Raw genomic sequence first — 22,952 nt, 5'->3', positions numbered from 1 at the left:
AGAACAGAGTTTGGTCAATAATGAACGGAGTTACCGACAACCTGAAGGAAATCGATAACTCACTAGTGAAGTCACTGAAAACACAATGCGAAGTTGCCGACAACTTGAAGGGAATCGCTAACTCACCAATAAAGTCACCAACAACAAAACACGAAGTTACTGACGAGAGCCTTGAAGTTTCTCGTAAAGTCATCGATATTGACGGTAAATGATCGATGCGAACATAATCGTAGGTCGATTATATCTTATCAGTTCATGAAGTAACTTCCGGCAACCACCGAAAGGGAGTTATTCAAAGATACCGTTCATTGGTTGTCTTATCCATTTGTGCAGCAACTTCTAACAACCACTGAAAGGGAGTTATTTGTTCTTTATAATTGGTAACCGCTATGTATAACCGTCGTTTGTATGGGTTATAAATACTCTTTATAAGCCCCTTCAATCAATAACAAAACTCAAAGTTCTTTATTATTCGCCATTTATCTTGTCCGCAACTTTACATTCTCGTACCTCTCAATTCCCACACTATAATCGTAGTTTCGAATACTTCATCGTCGATTAAATTCCGGTATTGTATCTCTTTATCATCTCATTTTGTCATCGATTAAATTTCCGTAACGTATTTTGTGCTTCGTCGTCGATTAAATTGCGACAAAGCATATTGGATCCTTGCGATCCATTGAGCCTCCTATTTGAAATCGTTACGGAATCCATCCCTTTTTAATAAAATCAAAAAATAGATTTCCACAAAAGGTATTTCGCCGATTGGGACACTTTTTGGCGAAACAATTAGTCATAATAATCTTTCAAGATAAACGGGTTATGAAATGCGTTGAGAAAACAAATAAACCAAAAGGAAAAATGCGGTGGGCTATTCAAGCAAGAAACGACAAAAAAGACCGAGTCAAACGTGAAGTGTCCGAGCAACAAGCCGACCACCTCACTGGCACTTTAAAGTTTAATGCTCTTCATGTTGGGATAAATTACGGTGCTGCCACTGTGAGCAGCCGGGTTCCCTTTTCGGGCCGAACGGTTCGGATTCCCCCATCACTCGCTCTTTCATTATTTCACCCGTTGACAATCTTTATGAATACATAAGGTCATGTTATCTTCATGGACCTTCGCAACTTATGTTCTGCGATCTCTTTATTCATCGTCGTATTCGAATGATTCGAAACAGTTTCTCAATTCGATGCTCCGATCCATTTTCAGAGACCGAGGGAGTAGGGAAACCCCGTGGAATCCAACCAACTGGACCCGGCGATGAACTCGCCGGCGGTGAAGGCTTGAGCCTCCGAAGCCGAGATCACATGGTGGCCCTTCCAAGTGACCCGGTTCGCGGTGCTCGCCCCGGCCCCGGTGTTGGCGTATTCTGCGTAATACAGAGTGTCGAGGGCGAAGTCGCCGTCCCACTGGTACCAGCCGGCAGGGTCGATAACGTCGCTTATCTCAGTTTGCATTATCACAGTCCTCGAGTACATCTTCCATGGCCTCCCCAGATAAGTTTCGACGCTCCCTTGCAACGCCAAGAGGTCTGACGTTGCTCCTATTCTGCACTTTTGGATCACTATGCCTGTCGAGCAAAACAGATTGATTTATGGAACGGTGAAGTTTCAGGCCTATTGCTGTGGTGAAGTTCGGGAAGGCGTACCCGTGTTCTGGTTGGGGTCGTCGCGGCCCTGGGCGGTGACCATGTTGCGCTGGCCCGCGTTGGGGCGGCGCGCGTGGATGTCGCAGTCCTGGAGCACGGCCGCCGCGTTCCCGAAGATGAAGTCGATGGTGCCGGCGACGAAGCAGCCGACGTAGAACTGGCGGAGGGAGTGCACGTAGAGGGTGTCCTGGTAGGCCAGCATGTTGCACCGGTGGAAGGCGGAGAGGTCCGCCCCGACGCGGAGCGCCACCGCCTGGTGCTTCGACGGGCCCGCGGTGTTCTGGAAGGTTATGTCCCTGGCCAAGAACCCGTCCCCAACTACAGCTGCAAGGCGCATGCACGGTGCACGGTGCACGGTATTAGACAGTAAATACGGTTGGCTGTCCTAATGCGCACTGATGCGTCACGTCCCCGTCGGTAAGACAAGTCACTGACACTCCACAAAAGAGTACGGAAAAATTCAAATAAAACTTTAAAGTGCAGCCATTTTCTAATTTCGAGTATCTTCATCATTTTAAAAAATAATTTGACAAATGACATTTTCGTCATTTTTATTTTTATCTTTTTTTATTCTCATTTCTATTTTTTCATTATTGCAGCCGGCGAGGACCTAGCCACCCTTGCCCACCCTCTCTCAAACCTCACCGGTGGAGAAAATGGTGGCTCACCATTGCTTGAGATCGGCTACCAACGAAAAAAAGGAAAAAAAAGACAAAAAAAAAAATTTAAAAATTAGTAACGAAAATATCTTTGGTTAGGTTTTTTTTTTAAACATGGAAGCATTTCGAGTTTTTATTTGAAATAAAGATCATTTTAGGTCGTTATTTGAGAAGATAAAAGGCATTCAAGCCCATATTTCAAATTTTCCCTAAGGCTTCTCAATCGACCCGATAAAGCTAAAGTAAAGAAAAAAAAATCCAAGGCAATGACGCTTTTTTCTTATTTAAACAAATCTGCCACACTAGTAAATCTCATGCAAATTTTGGACCCAATCAAAGATCCGAAAGCGACCCTTTTGTCGAGATCTCAATAGTTTTCACTTTTCACCCTAAATATTTCAAATATTTTTCCTAGTTTTTTCATTTTCTTTCTTCCTAATTAGGGAAATTTGGAAAATGCATGTGCAGATATTTTTGGAGGTTTCCTCAGTGGGATAGATTTTACACGGACAAGACACAAGGCCGACACTCTTTTTCTTTTATTTTTTTTCCCCTCTTTTTTCGGTTTTAAAAAGCACACGTGGCACAGTGAGATTTCCCACAAAAACGACAATTATTGAAAGAGACAAGATGGATTAGTTTAGAAAAAGAACCGAGTAGAGCGACACACTTACCAACGGTCGCGGAGTTGAATGTGGTGCTGCCGTCCACAACGTTCCTGCTCGCGGTGATGATGGTGGTGGTCCGCCCGTCTCCGACGAACATTAGGTTGACTTTCTTCTTGGGGACCTCCACGTTTTCCCTGTACACCCCTGCCTTTATCTTTATAATGTACCTCCTCGTGCTCCCCTCCGGCGCCGCCGCCACCGCCGCCGCCACTGTCCCGTAGTCCCCGCTCCCGTCGGCTGCCACGGTCACGTCCGGCGTCACCGTGGTCGATTGGAGCAGCCGCCTGTCCCCCGCCGACAGCCACTCCGGCCACCGTATCGGGCCCTCTTCCTTCAGGCGCCTGTTGGAGGAGAGCCGCTCGTTCGCCATGTCGGCGTCGGTCATGTTCTTGACCATGGCCAGCGCGTTGCTGCACAAGTGGAACACGTGCATTTGGCCACCCAACAGGGCCTCTCTAACCTGTGAGCGAAGAACGAGGCTTTATGGTATTAATAGACTCCCACCTCGCATAATTCACGAGAATATTTTTCACCTTCTTGTCGGCGGAGTCGTGCGAGAAGCCGTCGAGGCACGTCTCCTGGTTCGTCATGGCGGCGCTGAGCAGCGTCTTCATGTCCTCGGCGAGCTCCGACGCCGACTTGTTGCCCCCACTCGGGTACGCCAGCAGCTCCGCCAGGGTCTTGCGGACCTCGTCGAGGGTGTCGTCCACCATCTCCAAGCAGTCGAGGAGCGCCGTCCTCTCCCTCGCCGTCAGCCCCCTCCGCCCCGCCGTCACCTTCTTGATGGCGAAGTAGTTGTGCTGGACGTAGGCGACGGTCAGGTTCAGAGCCAGCGCGATGACGTCCTTGGGGGTCTTCACAGCGCTGGCAGTCGAGGATGGCGAGGAGGTGAGCTGAGAGAAGCAGAGGTCGGGGTACAGAGTGGAGCTGCATGAGGACTTGATGAGGGACCGAGCTTCCCGGTGGAGGTCGCCAATGGCGGGGCTTCTTGGCGGGGCTCGGGAGGCGAGGCGAAAGACGGCGGTGAGGGCGAGAGCGAGGAGGAAGAAGGATGAGAGGACGGCGAAGAAGAGCTTTCTCTTCTTGTTCTTGGTGGGGGCGTTTTCGGGGGAGGGCGGCATTGTTGGGGGCCGACGATGAAGAATGTAGAGAGAGAAAGAGGAGAGAGAGAGTTCAGGCGGCCGATGAGATTCGGTGTCGGTGAGGCCAAAGCTGGAAGCTTTATGGGAGGAGACTTATGGGAGAAGGGGAAGGGTCAAAACAGGGGCCCCAGCACGTGGAGGACTTTTAAGGAAATGGCAAACGGGTCGGATTCATTACGAGAATGGTTAAGGCTGCAGGATGGTAATGTAATTTTTAGAGCAGAAATGCGTTTGATTATGCGTGGAAAAAATTAAACTTGTTACCTAGCCATTGAAAGATCAATCTATGCTCCGACAAAGTTGTTCGCTAAGCAAGTCCCACGTTGATTTAAGGGTCATACATACCACGTTAATAACATGGCTGCTCACGAGTTTAGTCTGTACAGTAGCGTATGCAATTGCATGCACATCATGCATGCTAAAAACAAGACCAGGACGTTTCCCCGACAGCCAAAAAGGAATAAGACGTCGAAGGGCCTCTGTAGCCGGGCCCGGGTGGGTTCCTGCGGTTCAGATCAGACGTGTGGTCTCCGTTCATGAGACGAGCAAATAGTCTTTAAATTTCAATTTAATTTAATATAATATATAATTTCCGAAATTTTAAATTTGTTTGATATAATCTCTTAATTTTAACTCAATGCGTAATATGGTATCTAAACTTTTTAATTTAGTTAATGTGGTCCATGATTTTTTTATAAATATTCAAACTAGTCCCTAAACTATATGAAATCATCCAAGGTTATTCTTCCATAATTTAAGTTCATAGACAACATGTTTAGAGATTAACTTGAACGTGTACCAAAAATTTAATGATCACATTAAATAAATTAAGAATTCAAGGAATATATTACAGTTTCTTCGAAATTGAGGAAAGGATCATTTGGTGTTATTTTCCCAACCATGCACTGAAATTCTCCCTCTGAAAGCTGGTCCGCCACATTATCTATCCATCGGAGCATTACCAACCAGTAAAATGACAAAGGGAAAAGAGAGAAAAGACTTGTCGATCCTGCATCGCTATCATTTTGCAATTTTGTGTGCAGTTTTTACTAGGGTCATGCAATTGGATCGAGAGGCAGAAAAATCATCGTTCCAACTTCCAAAGGGTCCACCCTATCCTAGATAATTTGTTCATAAATATAATTGATTAATCCTAGTTAATATCAATCATTTTGCAGAAGACAAAGCGCCAGCAAACACCTGCAATTTAGGACGCACATGACAATACTTCTAGAGTAGAAATTCACTTGATTACGCAATTAACACTTTTTTTTACTCCAAAAGTAATTTTGAAGTCATTTGGAAAAGTAAAGAAAAAATTATTTCTCTTCAGAAGTAAAAAAATTTAATTTCTACTCATAGGCAGAAGTTAAATTGTAAAGCAAAAGTGTTACCATGCACGCCCTTCGTGACAAAGAATATCTCGAGCATATCCGAATCTTTATAGGAATTCAAGTACGGTTCATACCACATTAAATCCTTACATAAACATCAGCAGCCAGGATTGCCAGGAAAGGGGCCCTCTGTCCAATTGAATTTTTCACAGTTTGGCCTCACAAAATAATTTGAAAATTTTCCAAAGAACCAATCTTTTTGCGTTTAGACGTGGCCCACCTGATGAGCAAATTATAGAATGTCTTCGAATTTAAAAGACGATTCAAGAGTCAATCCACCTCAAGATACCAGAGGTCTCAGCAGATCTTGAGCTTTGAGCAACATAAAGGTCGTATATGCTTTCCTTTAGCGTTGCATTTAGACCTGCCCAAAAGAAAAATATCAAAGTTTGATGAATTCCTAGTCATAGCCGTCTTCGCGAGGAACCGACACTCGAGTAGTTCTTCTACTGTCCGTCGGTACTCGGTAGTAACATACGAACATGACTTATTGGTCCCTTCAGGACATGGAAGGCTCGACCAAAAGAATGAGCTAATGGCAAGGTGACCTCTGTTGGCATCAAGCATCATGAAGCTACGGGCACAGGAACTTGTTCTTGATCAAGTCGTGGTGCCCGCCGGTCCTCCCTCATCACCCTGTCGCAAAACTAAGCTGCAACCAAAGAAACCAATCGTTGCTCGACTTCTTCCCAATTATGGACTTTCGTGACCAGGGGATGTTTATCGATTGACTCTGTCTTGCACCATGGATAGGAATTCTCGTAATCGAAAAGGAGAACCTTGATTCCGACATCGGCGCACTCGATAGCATATCTTGGATTATCATCAATCAGAACCTTAGCTCCCAAGGACCTGCCAAAGTTGTTTCATAAGTTGAAACTAAGCCAATTGTACCTTGGTGTTCGTCTTCAGCCGAATATCTAAGGCAATATACTACTTCATGCTACACAAAGGACACAAATAAAGAAAAACTAGAGTATTCCTAAGGCAGCCTAACTTTTAGATAAGCCCTTATCTACCCAATTTTGTTTATCCTAACATTTTTAGACAACTATATAGAGAAAAAATCGTGTGTGGCACGACGGAATGATGAGTGCACGAGAGTGTCCTTTTCACCCCAAGTGGCACAGCTCCAGTTCTTTCCTCATGATATACAAATATCCAACTGCCCAACTTACAAAAGTCGCAAGACCGGTTTATAAAGCTCAAAATGTAAGAGCTGTCCAAATGCATACCTGCATATTTCTGACTTAGGCCTAGATTTCCCATTTAGGGCAAAGTGATTTCCAAAGTGAATCTCCTCAAACAACCCAGGATAATGCTTCTCGATCCACTCTATCGTGTGGTCCTTGATTGCATTCTGTCTTGACCTTTACAAGTACAAAAAGAAAATTCAAGATCGCCTAATCCTTGGATTATCTCAAAGGTGAAAAGAAGGTGTTTAAGCTTGCATACGTGACCACTGAGAGTTTACAGAGTCTTGCTAATTTGTGAAGTGCCCTCTGAGCACCTGGCAATGGGTGAATCCCCTTCTTGAAATATGGTGTCTTAAAGAACTCGTGAACACGTAGATCAGCTGTCACAACAACAGCAGCTATTACACATCGCATTGTCATGGAAAAGACTTAATGCAGTTAAGAAAATCACATTGACTAAAATAGAACTGGAGGGAACTCTAAACCTCCATCAAAATTCTCTGGAAACTAGACTACCTTTGAAAATTCTGATGCCATAGATAAAGCACATAATTCTTCTTTAGGGAACCTCTCATTCATCTGATTTTAGTTTATTGACAAGTTCTTTAACTGAACATGTGTGAATGATCAAGCAGCCAACTTTGTGAAAAGACAGAAAGGATCAAGATAGGAAGCCAATCAGAGGCACAAGCTTTTAACCAGCCTTTTACAATTGTGTACAAGGACTAACACCAGAAAAAGCTTTCCCGGTGTGCAAGGCATAAAAAAAAAAAAAAAAAATGGATAGAGCCAGCAGGAGTGTGGTACCTTCGTCGCGAGAACACCTCCAAATCTGCCACAAAAAGATGAGGGAACATTAGAGAAGATTGCATGCTGGCAAATGTGTGTATGCGTTAACTACATATTATAAATGACCCACCACCTACGCGGTGCAGACTATTATTTGAGATGGATTACAGCACCAGAAGAAGATCATTCTCACAAATAGTGGCAACAAGACAGCGTCCTAAAATAATGTAAATAAGATGTCCAAATTCAAGAATCCATCAATATTATAGCAAAAACTACATAAAAAAACAGCAAATGGGCGAAGAATCTATCCGTTCCCAGGGATCAAAGTGCAGCTATATGCACAAACAATGTCAAGATCCCAAAAGAATGATGCCGAAAGAATGAATAACACATTTCATCTGGTAAGTTCCAACAAAGAAGAGCAATAAAAGGCAACCAGGAATGTACTCAGACTAATACTAGCAATGCAACAACAATCATGCATCAGATCAAGCAATTGCTTCTGCATTACAGCATAAAATTGAAAACCAATCCCATCAGCACTCTCTGGCCTGCCAGTTCACTGCTGATTGAGGGAAATAAGTTTTTTCAATAATATGGTCGAATAATACTAAATATTGCCTCTTTCAATGAATAGGTCCCCATAAACAGAGGAAATAGATCTAAAAGAGCACCTTAACTCTAGTAGAAAGATGACAATAGATATCAGCCAATCAATTGTGACCTTATTCAAGTTGTATTGACTTGATTTATTTACCCAACTTATGATCCAATGGAAGTGCTTCTATGGAAGTCGAACAAATCAGGGGAAAATAAATTTAGTGAATGAACAAAGAGTGCAAATTCAAAGACCATCCGCACAAGTATCTTGACACTGCCCACTACTTGAAAGTGATACTCAAGAACTTGGACACGTGATACTCCGAGACCAAATGATTTGAGGATTAAAATAGCTCAATGGTCAACTATTACCTTAAAGAATTCGTACACATGATACTCCGAGACCGAATGATTTGAAGAGTACCGATCCGCAATGAATCTGTTGAGAGCTGAGACAAAGTTACCCAATACTGCCAAACAGCAGGGGTTAAATTCCAAATAATCGATCAGAAGAGACACCAAAAGGAAAAAGAGAGAACCCATCCATCCAAAACCAGAACAGAAGTGAAAGATGATGACTATGTGGGTGAATGTTCCGGTTCAGATAACACACGAGATGATTTATAGCAGTTATGGCAAATGTCTGCTTAAAATATGACATCTACTAAGATCATAGAACTTGACCGATATAGGAGCAGCTACCTATGAAAAGAATGTCTTCTTTCTGACTTCAGGAGAAAATATTGCCAAGTCAATTTTGTCAATGTTGACAAGAAGTCTCGAATATATATGGTCTACATAAAACGAATTTGATCGATTCAATATGCACACCCTAACAGCAATCTCCGAAGAAATTTTGGAAGAAAAGCCTTCCCCTCCATAAGTACTCTTTTTTCTTTCGGTAAGATAGATAACAACTCATTGTACATCAAAAACAGATAACCCCAGAACATAAAAATTAAAGCACCAAGGAATCGATCGTAATATTCGAGATGCATCCAAACCTTCATCGACATCAACGGCAACTACTATCTTCTCTGGCGAGTTCTGGTGAGGGAAACCAGAATGGTTGCTCCATTGTCTACCATTCAAAGATCCAGCATCCTTCTTATATTCAACATCCACATCCCCACGATGGAGCGTGTATTGTTGACCTCGCGCAATTGCGAGAGGATTATGCAGAATGCTCTTAGGATCAGGATCCCCCTTCTTTTTGTGAGACTCGAATTCAAAGCACCCCTTAAGCGTCAATCCAATTCCACCACCCTTTATCCTGAACCCATTACAGCTGTCGATCTTGGGCACAACTTTCCCCACAAAAAACGTGTTTTGAATTGGCAAAGAAGGTGAAGGGTGTGTTGAACCATGAAACCCCTTCGAAAATAAAGGATCTTTGATGACTAAAGAAGACATGAAACCACCCTCGCTATTTGGGTAACAATGCCTAACACAATTTTCCTGAATCAAGAGTCGCAGCAAGCCGCTCAGCTCTTTAAACATAACCATGGATTGTTACATTCCACCATGAAAAACCAACACCCGCGTCCTAAAACACAGGGATTTCGAAACCCAAAGCTCCAAAAGCCTCAAGAAGTCGCGGACTATGACGATCTAGCACCACCCACCAAGAAAAGGAAAAGGGACCAGACAAAAATGCGGCAATGAATCAAGAGAAGGCACTACAAATCAATACGATTCCCAGCACTTCCCCTTCAGGGAATCTTCACGGCGTCGATGAAAGTAGAGCCTACGTTGGCAAAAAGGGAAACCCTAAAAAGGGCGGAAATTTTTTTCCCCTCAGTGGGTGGCTGAGTGGCTCCGCGAGACGACTTTCAATCATGGGTTCGTGACAAAAGCTTCAAAAGATGACATCAAAACGTTCGCTCGTAACTCGATCAAACGAACGACGGCCCCGGATACTTTTTGCAGGCGCCAAAACAAATTGTCGTGGAACCAGAGGAGATAAAAACCCAGAAAGCGGACAAATTTTGGAATGAACTATGAAGCCAAAGCGTGTAACTTGAAATCTAACGAAAAACAGAAGAGAGTGAGAGGCGGATAGCGGAACGTGAAAAGAGGGGGTCCTCCGGGTTAGGGTGGAGTGATTCTTTGCGGGGAGAAAAAGAAACGTTCAGTAAATAGGAGGAGGGGTCTACGCAATTTGGAACGAGAGAGACTCAAAAGAAGCTAAAAAAGCAACAAAGAACGTGCCCAAAAAAAAAAAAAAAAAAGGTAAGGTATGAGGTGGCGGATGTGTCGTATGCAATCTCTTAGCGTTGTCTTATTTGAAGATAACTTTACCCAGAGCCGAGCATAATGAACCAATCGAACTGAAAATCGCCCGGATCAAATCAAGTCAATCGGTTGGGTCCGATTCTCGGGAGCTCCGATAAAGTTCCTAGTTCCATAAAATTGGAACCGGTTACGGTCGGTCCAGTTTCTTGATTCAGGAGGAACTAGGCCGAATAATATTTTTTAAAAAGAATTCCTAAATTTAACGATCAACACAAAAAAAAAAAATACTTAACTACGAATCACAAAAAATTATTGTTGACGAAAGGTGATCAAATGAATATGTAGTTAACGAGAAAAAATTAACGACAAACAACAAAAAAAGTGCAACCGGTCCAATGATTGAACCGCTTGGGAATCGGATCGAACGGGTCGGGTCAATCATATTCAATATGATCTCGGGACCATCCGATCCAATTCCATGATGAGATCGAACCGGATCAAGAACTGGTCACTCCTAACTTTACCTGTCCATTAAGTTAGCTCAAATATCATAAATTTCATTTTCTTCCATCTTAAAAAAGTTATTTTGAAGTTGATATTTCACATTTTGATAATTGATTGATTGAAAAAATAACGTGATCCTTCAACTTGGCTGAAACACTTTTGAGGAAATGGGGGTCCTAAGTACATACACTCCCCACGTATCAATGGTCGTATTCCGGATTTTATAAGAGAGATTTCGATTTGTTTGGAAAAAAGCACACTAATTATGATGACATAGTGCATATTTTTCCAAAAGATCCTAAGTCACTCGTATTTCGAATTGGGTGTGGAAAAGTGCACGATACCATCAATTTTCAGATTTTGGCGATAATTTCCCACGGAAGTAATATATTTACTGCGACGTCACAAGTACGACCCGTCGATCTCAATTATGTTTCATTGCGGTTCAAGATGCTAACCATGAACAATATTCGACTTGTGTTCTCCGTTTCTACAAGGAAAACCTAATTCATTATGAGACCACGTTGAGAATAAAATCACAAATTTTTTATGATACCGAGAAGATCAGCTTTCCATAGTCCTTGGAACGGATGAAGTGGCATATTCAGGAGAATAAAAGCATGTCCTGTTTTTTTTATTAAAGGTCAAACAACTATGAATTAAGGGAATTTATGGGATAATCCTTGGAAAATACTATGTCCTTGGTGGATATTTCTTTTTATGTTACTATGCTCTCGTACTATGGATCACAGGAGCACCACCAGATTCCATCATTGCCATCGTCTGTTTCCTCTAAATCAAAAGCTTTTCGTTTGCACCATAGTTGGGAATTGTGAGTGACTTATCTTAGGTACAATCGCCGTTCGTGAGTTATAAGATAAGACTGTAAAATGTTGTCTTCACCATTGTTTAAATAACATAGCTTACATTGTATCGAGTAGGTGGATCATAATGTCTTACCATAAAAATAGTTGCGTGCATGGCAATACCATATATCGAAAATTGGTAAAGTGTGTCATTGTAGCAATTTTAAGGGGTTGGCATCATTTCATCTCCTGAAAAATAGGGATGCTTAAAGGGGAAAGGGAAAAGATACCAAAGTCAAAGCTAATTGAGCTAAGCTTAGGAGGAAAGTCGACCATTATTAACTAGATTGATCGACTAAACCAAATCAATGCCATCCCGAAAAAGGGTCATGCTCGAGGAAATTATCAAAAAAGTCCTAAATTTATTCCATTTATACAAATTCAGTTCTAAACTTTTTAATTATGTCAATTCGGTCTTAAACATTTTCACTTTTTGCTAATTAAGTTCATTCGATCAATTTCGATCTGAAATCACCGACGTGGATGCTGTTAGTCTTACTTGGCACGACAAGTGTTGACGTAAACATTTTTTATAATAATTTTTTGAATTGTTCATAGTCTTTTTTTCTGTTTTCTTTAGATTAAGGCCGTTAAGGGTGCGCAACCAACCCCCGCCAATCTGAGCGAGGGGCTATGCGCCCTCCTTTGGCTGGGGAGGGCCACGAAGCCCTCGCTCGGTGCCAGCGAGGGTCAACCAATATTCACATTAGTGATTTTCGATCAAAATTGGTCAGACGGACTTAACTAGCAAACGTAAGAGGGTCTATGATTAAATTAACACAATTAAAAATTTTAGGACTGAATTTGCGTAAGCGTAATAGGTGTGGAACTTTGTTTTTGGAAACTGTCCCCTCCTGTCAAACCGCGCCAAAATGTTTCAAATATATCACTATATGGATTTGCCGATTATATCATTTCAAAGCAAGTCGTTATCTTTTTTTCGAGGCTAATGTGTAGATGAATGACATTAGCCGGTTTGATTGATTTGATTTCCAGAAGTCTTTAATTTAAAATATATCCGACGTTATATAAACGAAATTTCACACGGATTGTTTATCTTAAAGGGACTCCTCTTGATTATCGTTTTGGAATTGGATGGGACTTTGCGTGCATGTTGAAAATGAGTTCTTGTCATGCAAGCAAAGGGACCACATCTTGGATAACAAGGCATTTTTTATTGATGGCGATTGGGATTATACGTGTAAAGGTCGGAAAAAAACGTGTCAGACAGTTGCCCAACACTATCCCTCTGTCCCGACTGCGGGCTGTTTTTCTCCGGTGTCCGGGGTTATATTATATAGCATTATGACTTGCAGGTCGTAATTAAGGATAAAAGATGCCGTAACGCGTCAGTGAAATTGTTTTACCACGCCACGGTCTGCAGTAATTTACGAAAAATATTATAAACAGTCATTTTTTGAAAAGAAAAAAGAACGATATTTTTCGGCATTTGATTAAAATCTAAAAAAAAAGGGGAAAAAAATATTTTCCATCGTCTGAAAAGAAAAATCGGATTTGATTTTCTTGGATACACACGCGTTGTTTATGAACAATGATATGCGCACAAGCCGAAACCAAGTACTTGCGCCAAGATCCCGTGTCGGTGCACCTCGACTTGAGCACCGGGGACCTGGGACAAGCCACTTGGTTCCCGAGCAAGAGCGCAGGCATTGATCCCACGTCCACAAGAGCCGAAATCGAGATGCCCATGACCGACTTCTTAGCATCCCGACTCGAGTTTGTAAAGGTCAAGCTCGAGACCTCGGTGCACGTGCTCAAACCCTCGTCATCCGGGCCTGGGTCCACAAAAGTCGAGCGCGGTACCACGAGGACTAGGGTCCCTAACATTAGGTCGTCTCAAGGAAGCGGATGCCCGGGTCCTCGATGACCGGGCTTAGGTCCTCGACCATCAAGGTTCGGGTCCATTGAGGCCGGGCTTGAGACCAAGGCCCAGCATTGATGGACACAGGCTTGGGCGCCGAGGACCCCGGCACTAACATCATAGTTCTAGGCCCGACCTCTATGGACCAAGGCACGGGCATTGGCACCGGCACTGGGGTCCTAGGCTTCGACCTCGATGCGGTTGGGCTCGACGCAGGAGATTCGAGCACCGGCACCGTTGTCCCAAGTCCGAGTACCTAAGCATGAGCATCGGGGCCTCGTGCCCTACCTTGATAGAATCAGGCACAAGCATCGGGGTTGTGGCCCTTGGCCTTGGGTGCTGGGGATCTAAGCACGAACATTAAGTCTTGGCCCGGGCCTTGATGGACTTGGGCCTGAGCATTGGCACTAGGGTCTCGGGCCCAGCCTCCACGGGCACGGGGAACCCCTAGATGAGCATTAAAGTTTTAGTACCCAAGCGCAAAGTTTCTAATTCAAGCTACCCATATCTAGTCATATTTAGAAAATAACAATTGATTTTTTAAATATAAAATCATTTTATTGGATTTAAATATAGGTTTTTCATTGATTAGAATTTTTTTTATTGAATTATTTTTCGAAACAAGCCTAATACAAAAATGAGAAAAATATAGTTTATAAAATAATTTTTTTGCGAAATAAACGGACCACAAAGTGTTTAAAGTCGTAAAAGCTGGATGGTTCGGTACGCTAGTCTACCGAAATTTCCGTAATCAATGCGGAACAATTGCAAATGATGAGCAGGACCCCACTAAAGTTAGGGCCATAGTACAGGCCCACTCTTGAAAGAAAAAAAAAAAAGACCCTTAGGGTCCACCAAGTGACCAATATTCGTGGCTTAATCAACCAAATCATTTGACCAAAAACAGGAAAAAAAAAAAAAACAACCAAATCCTTTTGCAAAGGTTAATTTGACATCGTGGATGTTTTTCTTCACTGTCTTAATGTTAGTTAAGGAGACGACTGATTATCTTCTTCGTAGATATTTCCCTATATCTATTTATAAAATAAATTACTATAAGAGCTTTTGGCTTCCCGTAAGGAAAAAGATTGTGACATTTGTTCCCAAATTTGCATATTTAGGAAGTCACAATACGATTTGCATGTTATGGAAAAGATACACCTTGCTCACAACACTCAACCTTTAGATCCGACAAGATGCACTTTGGAACCACGCGGTCCGAGAGCTCATCCCCGTTCAAGGCTGGCTAATTCTCGTGAGTAGGGCGATACACAGTGCTCTTCATGGCCTCTTTTTTCTTTTTATGTTGCCGGGGCCAGATTTTGACCCGACCCGTCGAGTCGAGTGAAGACGATCAAGCTCGGAGAAAATACTTGGGAGTTTTTTGGATTAAAAACAGCAATGCATTGTTTGTCATGAAGGTCCATTTCTAATCAACACCAGAGTATGGATGCCCGGTTTACATTGATAAGTGCTTTTCGGACACTAATTGGATGTACTTATTTACCACAACAAGTTTACATCTTTTCGTATCCATGCATCCCGAATCCAAGCTGACTTTAGTCTCAACTCTCAAGTACGGAGCTCTTAATGCCCTTCGTGTCGGAAGAAATTACAGGGCTGCCACTGTGTGCTGGAGGTGGCAAAATGGGTGAAAATCCATATTCTAATCCATATTCAAGAGTGTGGATCGTAAATGAGTTGTTTAACAAGCTTAAATGAGTCATAAATAAGTAATAAATGGGTTTACCTATCTTAAGCAAGTCATAAAATGTTTTCTGATTTTTTTTATTTGAATTTTTATGTTTTTCTTTCTTTCTTTTATTTTTTTTTTTCGGAGAAGTCCAGCGAGGGCCGAGCGACCCTCACAGACACCAAACAAGGGCCGCAACCCTTGCCGACTTTGAAAAAAGGGAAAAAAAAAAAGGAATCTGTTGAGAGCCGAGACAAAGTTACCCAATACTGCCAAACAACACGGGTTAAATTCTTCAAGCCGTCGAAGAGATTTGAGCACGAGTGAAGAGGATTTGTGGCGCGTGAGTTTTACATTCAGTGTTGTTTTATTTATAAACACTTTGGATTTGGGTATAATCTAAGTGTGGAAAATACTCGAACATATTGAGCATTAAGTTGACTTCCAGATAAACATGCTAAATGTATTTATGAATGTATGTGTATATAACTATCTCAACATCTACGTGCACGCTATTTTTTTTTTTTATATAATTAGTAGCTAAATCAAGATTCAGCTCAAAATTTCTTCATTTCTTCCGCTGTTCTTCTTTTTTTTTTTTACTGAATAATGATCGTCACGATAAACAGCTATGTAGCATTGCACCTCACTCGCAGCTTTTGGGTTTCGGACAAAAGGAGAAATAATAAGGTACTGCAAGCGATTGAAATCTAGCTTATACAATTCCACCCACAATTGCGATCCTTCGGAAATGATACGAGGGATAATACAGTACCATATAAATCATTGCAAGTATCATTTAAATTTGTATCGAATTAGGCACGTGCATAACACGTGCATAGCACATGTGAATAAAATAATTAATACTATGTTAAGGCCTTTATGCATAGACAGCCAGTCACGAAGCCACCAGTTTGCACAAATATTGCACGGTTTTTGTGATTAGTGTCTTTGGTTTCTTGATGTCCCTGTCCCTCATTCCTCCGGTGTCGGTTTCTTCTCTGACCAAGCATGGCGAAATGCATTTTTTTTCTTCTTTTTTTGCCTTTGTTTGTGTTGAGTTTGTTCACGTTTCTGGATTTGAGTAGGTCTAAGTTTCGATTTTTTGTTTGCTTTTTTTACTGTATCAGAATTTCTTTTTTTTTTACGTTGTTTTTGTGTGAGATTGCTTCGTTGATTTCTGCTCTATTGATTCTTGCGAGGGTAGCGATGAGCTAGGAATGGGAGGGGAGAGAAGAGGAGAAAGTAACAAGGAAAAGAAAAAAAAAGGCAAGAAAAAGAAAACAAAAAAAAAGAAAAATATTTAAAAAAGTAAACAACGAAAATCTTTCGATTAGGTCTTTGAGAATTTTAGGTCCTCATTTGACGCGAAATTCATTTTGGACCCTTGTCTAAGAAAATGAATGCACTTTGAATTCTTATTTGGAATTCTCTATGTATATTTTGTTTTCTTCGTTGGTGAACGATTATCGTTTTCATGTGAAGTCGTGAGGGGTTTTGGTTTGGTTCATCAGGAAACGTGAAAAAGAAAGTTGGACCAACTCCTACTTGGCGCCAAAATGTTCCACAGAACAGAGACCCCCCAAAACGATGCACCTTCTCGAACTCGGGTATCTTTCTAGGACTCCTTCTTTTTGATCTTGTCTTATTTTATAAAAAGGACGTTCTTGGAGTTAGTAAAATTTGACAGAGCACGTACTTTTTGCATCGAACTACGAGACGAGGAATTTATTAACAATTTACACAGAGCAAGGTATTTAGAACTAAAAGCCAACAGAGTTAGATTCTTTATGAACTTGTCATCGATAATTCATGGGGTTCTTGTTTTGTAGGAGCATTACTTGTTTGTTTTTGTGGCCAAAGTATGACCCTGAACTCGAGAATCAATGAAATGGAGAAGGCTGACCTTGTCCTGAAACGTTTCGTCACCAAATAGTTTCTTGGGGAACCCCTTTCCCCTGGATTTGAGCCGTGCCAGTTGTACAAAATTAGGCTGCCTCAGAACAGAGGATGCATTTTGGGAAGGTAACTTGATGAAATCGTCGTTAACGATCAAATTGAGCTGGGGGGTGGTTCTGGTCAACTCAAATTGCTGACCTTTTTTCTGTTCATAAAGCGTGGGGGTAGGTAGAAGGAAAAAGGGCAAAAGCAACATGCTCTGTTCTGCAAGAAGAAAAACAGAGGGTCAGTCAGAGTATAGCCTCTTTCGTAATATTCCCCAACATCATCACTTTGTAAATGTACTAGCACCTAGAAACTTTTTCTCTTTCCTTGACTTCAGCTGACCAAACAGTTTTTTTGCTCTCGGCCAAATACATTTGTGTTGGGAAGCATCTAGGATCTCTATAGCAAAATTCGAAAGGATTAGCCAATAGTAACTCAAAATCACGCGACATGTTCTCTTGCGACGAGGTCAGAGCAATTTTAAGTCTTTCAAGTGATTTATTTTCATATAACTTGTTAAGAGTAAATGGTGTTCGGCGATGTCTTCCCATAAAATGAGAAGTATAGACAAATTCAAGTGTTGGGTCGACGACAATTTCTTGAGAGAGTGGCGGGAAGAGTGTCGGAGTGGTAAAGCCTAAAGGCGACGGAACAGTCCAAGCATGGAGAAACTCCCGCCAGAAAATGACTGACTCGACTCAGTGCACTCACTCCAGTCCCCACTTAACGAACCGAGCATCAAAACACTGACAAATTAAATACTCTGTCTCTCTCTCTTTTTCCTTTTTCCCTCTTTCTTCTTTCCACACTCTTTCACTTTTCCTTTCTCCCTCTTTATGCCAAGGTGCTTCTGAACAAAAGCATTTTGCTTTATCAACCCCTCAATCGTCGGAGCTTAACTGGGCTTTGATCTGTTGTGTGAAGTACCCTTTTCCGTTCTCCATCCAAAGCTCTAGTCTTTCTTGGCTTTTCTAATTTCCATTTTTCTGGGATTAGTTGATCGTCCAATGCTTTGCTGAGAAATCACTGAAATAAAAACTTGGCGGCCGCCCAAGATTTCGAGATATGATTTGCCTGAGACCCGAAGTCTTCGACGACGACGACGGCGACTCCTGCTTCTCTCCTCGCAATAGCAGTAGTACGAGAAGCCATGGCTTAGTGCTCCCTGTCGACTTGTAGGCGACATAATCTTAGATCTCCTCACTCTTCTCTATTTGCTTCATCATTTGTAATTTGAGGTGTTTTAGTTTTTTTCCGTCGTCCTTTTGTTGATAGTGGGTAGTTTTGTGCAGGGGAGGTTCGATACAGAGGTATTTACGGAGAAGTGGCAGGTCAAATTGTCGAATGAGGAGCAAGTCGTTTTCTTCTGGCGATGGATGCTCGACTAATTCTGATTTCGAGGTATAAAATATTTTGCTTTTCTCTGCTCATTTCAGGCCGTTAATGGTCAAGCCCTTGCATTTGGAATGAATGGTGGATTAGGCTCTTTGGAGTTTTGTCTGAGCAGTTTTCACCAAGTATCTGATGGCAACGCCGTATTCAGGACAAATGTAGCGGGCGAGAGAAAAGTGGGAAGCTTTACACTTACCGATCCCAGCTCGAGCAAGATGTGAGTTTCGCCGATATCTTGTTTTGTATGCTATTGCTGTTGTGGTTCTGCTCGTTCACTACGTTTTCGTGTTCGGGGTAGGCTCTGTATAGATAACTAGGAGACGAGTGATGCTGATCAAGTTTTGGTTTGGATACATGCTCTGAGCTGGTCTCTTTCTGGTGTGGCAAAGTTCTCTTGGGTGACTTGATTGTTCCTCAATTCTCGCCCGATAACTGGAACACCTAAGTCCAAATGCTTGCACTATTTGACCATAAAAGCCATATTGATTCTTGTGAAATGCCCGATTGAATTTCGCTTGAATGGTGACAGATTCAAAGATTGCAAAAGGAGTTGGAGGAAGAGATTCAGTTACACTTGACCCTGACAAATGCTGTCGAACACTGTGATCCTTCATTATCTGACCCATCCAGCCAGCTTCCAGATAAGGTTATTCTCTGTTTCCATTTTCTCTTCTTCGATGTACTCGTTCACATCTCAAGGTCCATCGTATGATTGAAGGCCAAGGATCTGTTAGGCGGTATAACATTGTTGGAGACAACGGTGGAAAAGCTTGAAAGGGAGTTAATTGCCCTGCAACAACAGCTACATCAAGAAAGGAATGAGCGCCACCTTGCAGAATACAATCTAAGACATTCTTCTTTCAGGGACTCATCAGCATCAGAGATTTATCCTAATCTGACGGTCTCCTCTCTCTCTCTCTCTCTCTCTCTCTCTCTCTCTCTCCCCAAGGTCTTCTTGAATCTATAACTTAAAATTATCGGCGAAGTCTGGAGTGCTTAACTTCTCCAGTGGATAGGTATTAATCACATGTGACCGTACCTGAAGAGCTACCCATTCTATTCATATGACTTAAGTTTTCTTTTGCTTTCACTAGTAGAATATTGAAAAAAAAAAATGAGAGAGCTGAGTGATGTAATGCAGCCTATGTATCCTAACGGTGGAGAGAAGAAAGATGTGGAGATTGGATATGTCAGTGGATGGTTAGACGCGACCCAGAGGCCAAATAAGTATATTCTGCAGGAGAACCTATGGCATCACCCTAACCAGCTGTCTGAAGAAATGGTTTTGTGCATGAGAGACATTTTTATCTCTCTATCTGTGTCACCAAAAGACTCTTCATCTCAAAACATGGCTTCACCGGCTTCACCAATGTGCCCACTCTCCTATAACTCCGCTGCATCTTCCTCAGACTCACCCTTATGGACTTCACCAGCAAGGAGGTCCTCCGGCTGCGATTTGGAAGGTAGTTATGATGTCTTTGCCACAGTTGAGACATTTGATCCTTACGGATTTCCGGGTAAGCTGGAGTGGCCAGGAACTGTTGGAGCCTACAACACGGCAGTTCAAGTCTGTTCTCTGTCTGTTGGGAAGAAAGAACTTATTTATGCTGCCGGAGCCCTCAAAAGATTCAGGTTGACACTTGAAACTTCCTTCTGGAGCAATTGATATATTGTTCCGTACAACTGTTTCTTTTGATTTTCGCAATGACCCTTGTCTCTTCTTTGTGTGATCAAAGAGTTGATTAGCGCATAGAAACTTTCCTTGCCGCTGTCAGATATTTCAACACAAGCTTGTTCTTTCTGCTGCAAAAATCAGGAAACTCTTCCTAGTAGTTCTCGTTTAAATTGACTGAAGAACTACAATGAAGTCCTGATCTGATACTTCTATTCGCCTGATCAATTTGTGCCTACTTTGAGAGTAAACTTGCAAATTCCTTTGGCAAAGGTTCTAAGTGTCGTTGACTTCTCAATTTACCTTCTCTTAGGTTCCTTGTGGAGCAGTTGGCCAAACTGGACCCATCTAGCATGATGCACGACGAGAAGCTGGCTTTTTGGATCAACTTGTATAATGCCTTGATTATGCATGTAAATATCTCCATTTTCCAACCAATGTTTTGGGTCCGGTTTTTCTCCCCTTGGCATGTGAACCTCTGTTCGAAACCCTTTGAAAAACCTGCTCATTCACACCTGCACTGAGCATCCACCCTCCCATTTATCCCGGATTGATTTGTCATACGATTGGCACTCTCTTTACTAGCTTCTGTATATTTTCCCCTTCTGGGCTACATTCTTTAAATGCCCCGGTCTCCTTATCATATTTTATCTACACTTTGCCAGGCATATTTAGCATATGGAATTCCAAGAAGTGATGTCAAATTCTTTTCCTTGATGCAGAAGGTAAGCATTTTATCCTTTCGAACATTCTACATCTACTTCTCATTTTCAGTTTTTGCTCGCTGGGGAAGCACTGTGCAGGAATGTTAAAAACAGGAAGGTAGTACATTGAGAAAGCGACCTCTAACTCATGTAAATGAATCCCACGGTGTAAGTATAATGTCGCTTCCATTGGTTCAAAGGTAAATAACGGTCTTGTATTAGGTGGAGAGGCAGGATAAGCTGCTAAAATTGGCTAGAGGAAACGATCGAAATAAATCGCTGCTCTTTAAATTTCGATGTTTGTTTTCATCTTCTTGATTCACTTAAACAGAACTTGTCGATGGTGAAAGGTTTCTGAATGTTTAAGCAGACAGCTAGCTGCGAGACTCTTATGTTACGGCAACATGATTGCAGGCCATGTACACAGTTGGAGGGCAGTCATTCAGTGCAGCTGAGATTGAATACATCATGCTCAAGATGAAGCCTCCTTCTCATCGCCCACACATTGTATGAATCTGTTCCTTGGACTGGTTTCTGTCTTTTCATGGTCATTTCATCGCAAAATGAGCTCCCTCGTGCTTGTCAGGCCATGACATATCGCGGTATCTAGAAATTTAATCCATCGAACCATGAAAAGGTTCTCCATTTGCGAGTGGCAGTGTTCTCCTTTGCCATTTTCTTCTAATAATATGTATCGCTGGGTTTCTGCCAATAGAGAAGAGAAGCAATCTAATGTGTTCTTTAGTTGCTTACATGCTACGTCAATTTGGTATTTGATGCCAGGCTCTGTGCCTAGCTCTCCATGAATTCAAGGAACTCGAAGTGAAGGAAATGTATTCGATTGATCAACCGGAGCCTCTCCTTCCATTCGCGCTAAGTTGTGGGACGCATTCTTCACCTGCGGTAAAAGCACCTTTCCTTCCATACCCTTTAGTTACTAGAGCCTCAGGAGAGCGCGGATGCTTAACTAACTACCAAAAGAATTTGGCAAATGAGATGAATTGCTTAGTGATGCTTATATTGTTCTTATTCAATATTCTCTGTGATTACCATACGATTGGTATTATCGATTTTTTAATTCGTTCTCATCTATTTAATTATGTTCTTAAAGTTCACTCATGAGTTAGTTCCTGGGTTTAAAAAGGGCTAAAATCACTCCAGCTTAGAGTAGCATCGCTTGAGAAAGAGAACGATTCTCTCCCATTACATTGTTCAGCCATGACCCTACTACGTTCAGGTTGGGGGTTATGATAGAGCAGTTCTTCTATAGGGCTAGGACCCAAAGTGAAGAGATACTTCTTTCTTCGTGTAACTTTGAACATTTCCTGACGACAGGTCAGAATCTTCAAGCCTGGAAATGTGGCCGACTTGCTCAGGCGGTCATTGAAGGACTACGTACGGGCATCGGTCGGAATTAGCAACAAAGGGAAGGTTATAATCCCGAAGCTGTTGCATTCTTTCATGAAAGAAATCGGGGAGGAAGCATCAATGCCAGAGTGGATCTGTCAATTCCTCCCCGGAGAGGAGGCCAACATGGTGAGAAATTGTTCCTCCAAGAACAAGTGGAGGCTCCTCGGAAATCGGAGTTTCACCGTCTCACCTTTCTCGCCAAGGTTTCGCTATCTGTTTCTCTAGGAAGGGAGAAGCTCCTTCTGATCACTGCGAGATCCCGTCTTCATTTTGGGGGTCGAGAGAGTTGGCATCTAGGCCTTGGTTAGGGTAGACGAACTAGGAATCATTCAAGGTTTGAATGAAATGCGTTTCGAGGCGAGAAGCTGCGAGGATGTACTATTTTCTCTTGTTTGTTTGGTTCTGCATCCTCATACAGACTTACAACCATGATATAGATTTGCAGCTGCCATTTTCTCTATCTAGAGAGAGAGAGAGAGAGAGAGAGAGAGCTTTTCCTCGAAAGTGCTATATCCGAGGCACTAAGTCACGGCTTTCGACTAACATAC

At 42.2% G+C, this 22,952-nt stretch overlaps 3 protein-coding genes across 4 annotated transcripts; 1 reads left to right on the top strand and 2 right to left on the bottom strand.

The window, feature by feature from the left end:
• Window positions 1-907: 907 nt before the first annotated feature.
• Window positions 908-22,887, bottom strand: LOC115741068 (pectinesterase-like). The gene is made up of 5 exons (XM_030674778.2): window positions 22,869-22,887; window positions 3,512-4,134; window positions 2,985-3,438; window positions 1,652-1,975; window positions 908-1,573 (listed from the first exon to the last, which is right to left on the bottom strand). The coding sequence occupies exons 2-5, from the start codon at window positions 4,097-4,099 to the stop codon at window positions 1,209-1,211; spliced, it is 1,731 nt and encodes a 576-aa protein (XP_030530638.2). The 5' UTR covers window positions 4,100-4,134; window positions 22,869-22,887; the 3' UTR covers window positions 908-1,208.
• Window positions 5,682-9,806, bottom strand: LOC115741070. The gene is made up of 6 exons (XM_030674780.2): window positions 9,107-9,806; window positions 8,475-8,572; window positions 7,518-7,542; window positions 6,970-7,090; window positions 6,750-6,884; window positions 5,682-6,366 (listed from the first exon to the last, which is right to left on the bottom strand). Exons 1-6 carry the CDS (start codon window positions 9,606-9,608, stop codon window positions 6,162-6,164), a joined length of 1,086 nt encoding a protein of 361 aa, XP_030530640.1. The 5' UTR covers window positions 9,609-9,806; the 3' UTR covers window positions 5,682-6,161.
• On the top strand, window positions 17,877-22,863 carry LOC115741067. 2 transcript variants are annotated; one of them, XM_048277219.1, is made up of 11 exons: window positions 17,877-18,364; window positions 18,519-18,627; window positions 18,770-18,835; window positions 19,148-19,264; window positions 19,337-19,519; window positions 19,760-20,250; window positions 20,604-20,703; window positions 20,956-21,015; window positions 21,409-21,501; window positions 21,778-21,897; window positions 22,330-22,863. In XM_048277219.1, the coding sequence occupies exons 2-11, from the start codon at window positions 18,571-18,573 to the stop codon at window positions 22,627-22,629; spliced, it is 1,587 nt and encodes a 528-aa protein (XP_048133176.1). In that variant the 5' UTR covers window positions 17,877-18,364; window positions 18,519-18,570; the 3' UTR covers window positions 22,630-22,863. The 2 variants fall into 2 exon arrangements, with proteins under 2 accessions (XP_048133176.1, XP_030530635.1); XM_030674775.2 differs by having other exon boundaries at window positions 17,877-18,401.
• Window positions 22,888-22,952: the final 65 nt, after the last annotated feature.

Source organism: Rhodamnia argentea, chromosome 4, assembly GCF_020921035.1.
Source record: "Rhodamnia argentea isolate NSW1041297 chromosome 4, ASM2092103v1, whole genome shotgun sequence".
In the NCBI taxonomy this organism is placed as follows: Eukaryota; Viridiplantae; Streptophyta; class Magnoliopsida; order Myrtales; family Myrtaceae; genus Rhodamnia; species Rhodamnia argentea.
This window is presented reverse-complemented; position numbering and strand designations above follow the sequence as displayed.

Coding starts and splice junctions, on each gene's coding strand:
- LOC115741068 (XM_030674778.2), bottom strand. CDS start 4,099: ATGCCGCCCTCCCCCGAAAACGCCCCCACCAAGAACAAGAAGAGAAAG. Junction 3,439..3,511: donor ACGACTCCGCCGACAAGAAG/GTGAAAAATATT, acceptor CTTCGCTCACAG/GTTAGAGAGGCCCTGTTGGG. Junction 1,976..2,984: donor ATTCAACTCCGCGACCGTTG/GTAAGTGTGTCG, acceptor TGCGCCTTGCAG/CTGTAGTTGGGGACGGGTTC.
- LOC115741067 (XM_030674775.2), top strand. CDS start 18,292: ATGATTTGCCTGAGACCCGAAGTCTTCGACGACGACGACGGCGACTCC. Junction 18,628..18,769: donor CGACTAATTCTGATTTCGAG/GTATAAAATATT, acceptor CGCCGTATTCAG/GACAAATGTAGCGGGCGAGA. Junction 21,898..22,329: donor GGACGCATTCTTCACCTGCG/GTAAAAGCACCT, acceptor TCCTGACGACAG/GTCAGAATCTTCAAGCCTGG.
- LOC115741070 (XM_030674780.2), bottom strand. CDS start 9,608: ATGGTTATGTTTAAAGAGCTGAGCGGCTTGCTGCGACTCTTGATTCAG. Junction 6,885..6,969: donor TGTAAACTCTCAGTGGTCAC/GTATGCAAGCTT, acceptor GTACTTGTAAAG/GTCAAGACAGAATGCAATCA. Junction 6,367..6,749: donor CCTAAGTCAGAAATATGCAG/GTATGCATTTGG, acceptor CAACTTTGGCAG/GTCCTTGGGAGCTAAGGTTC.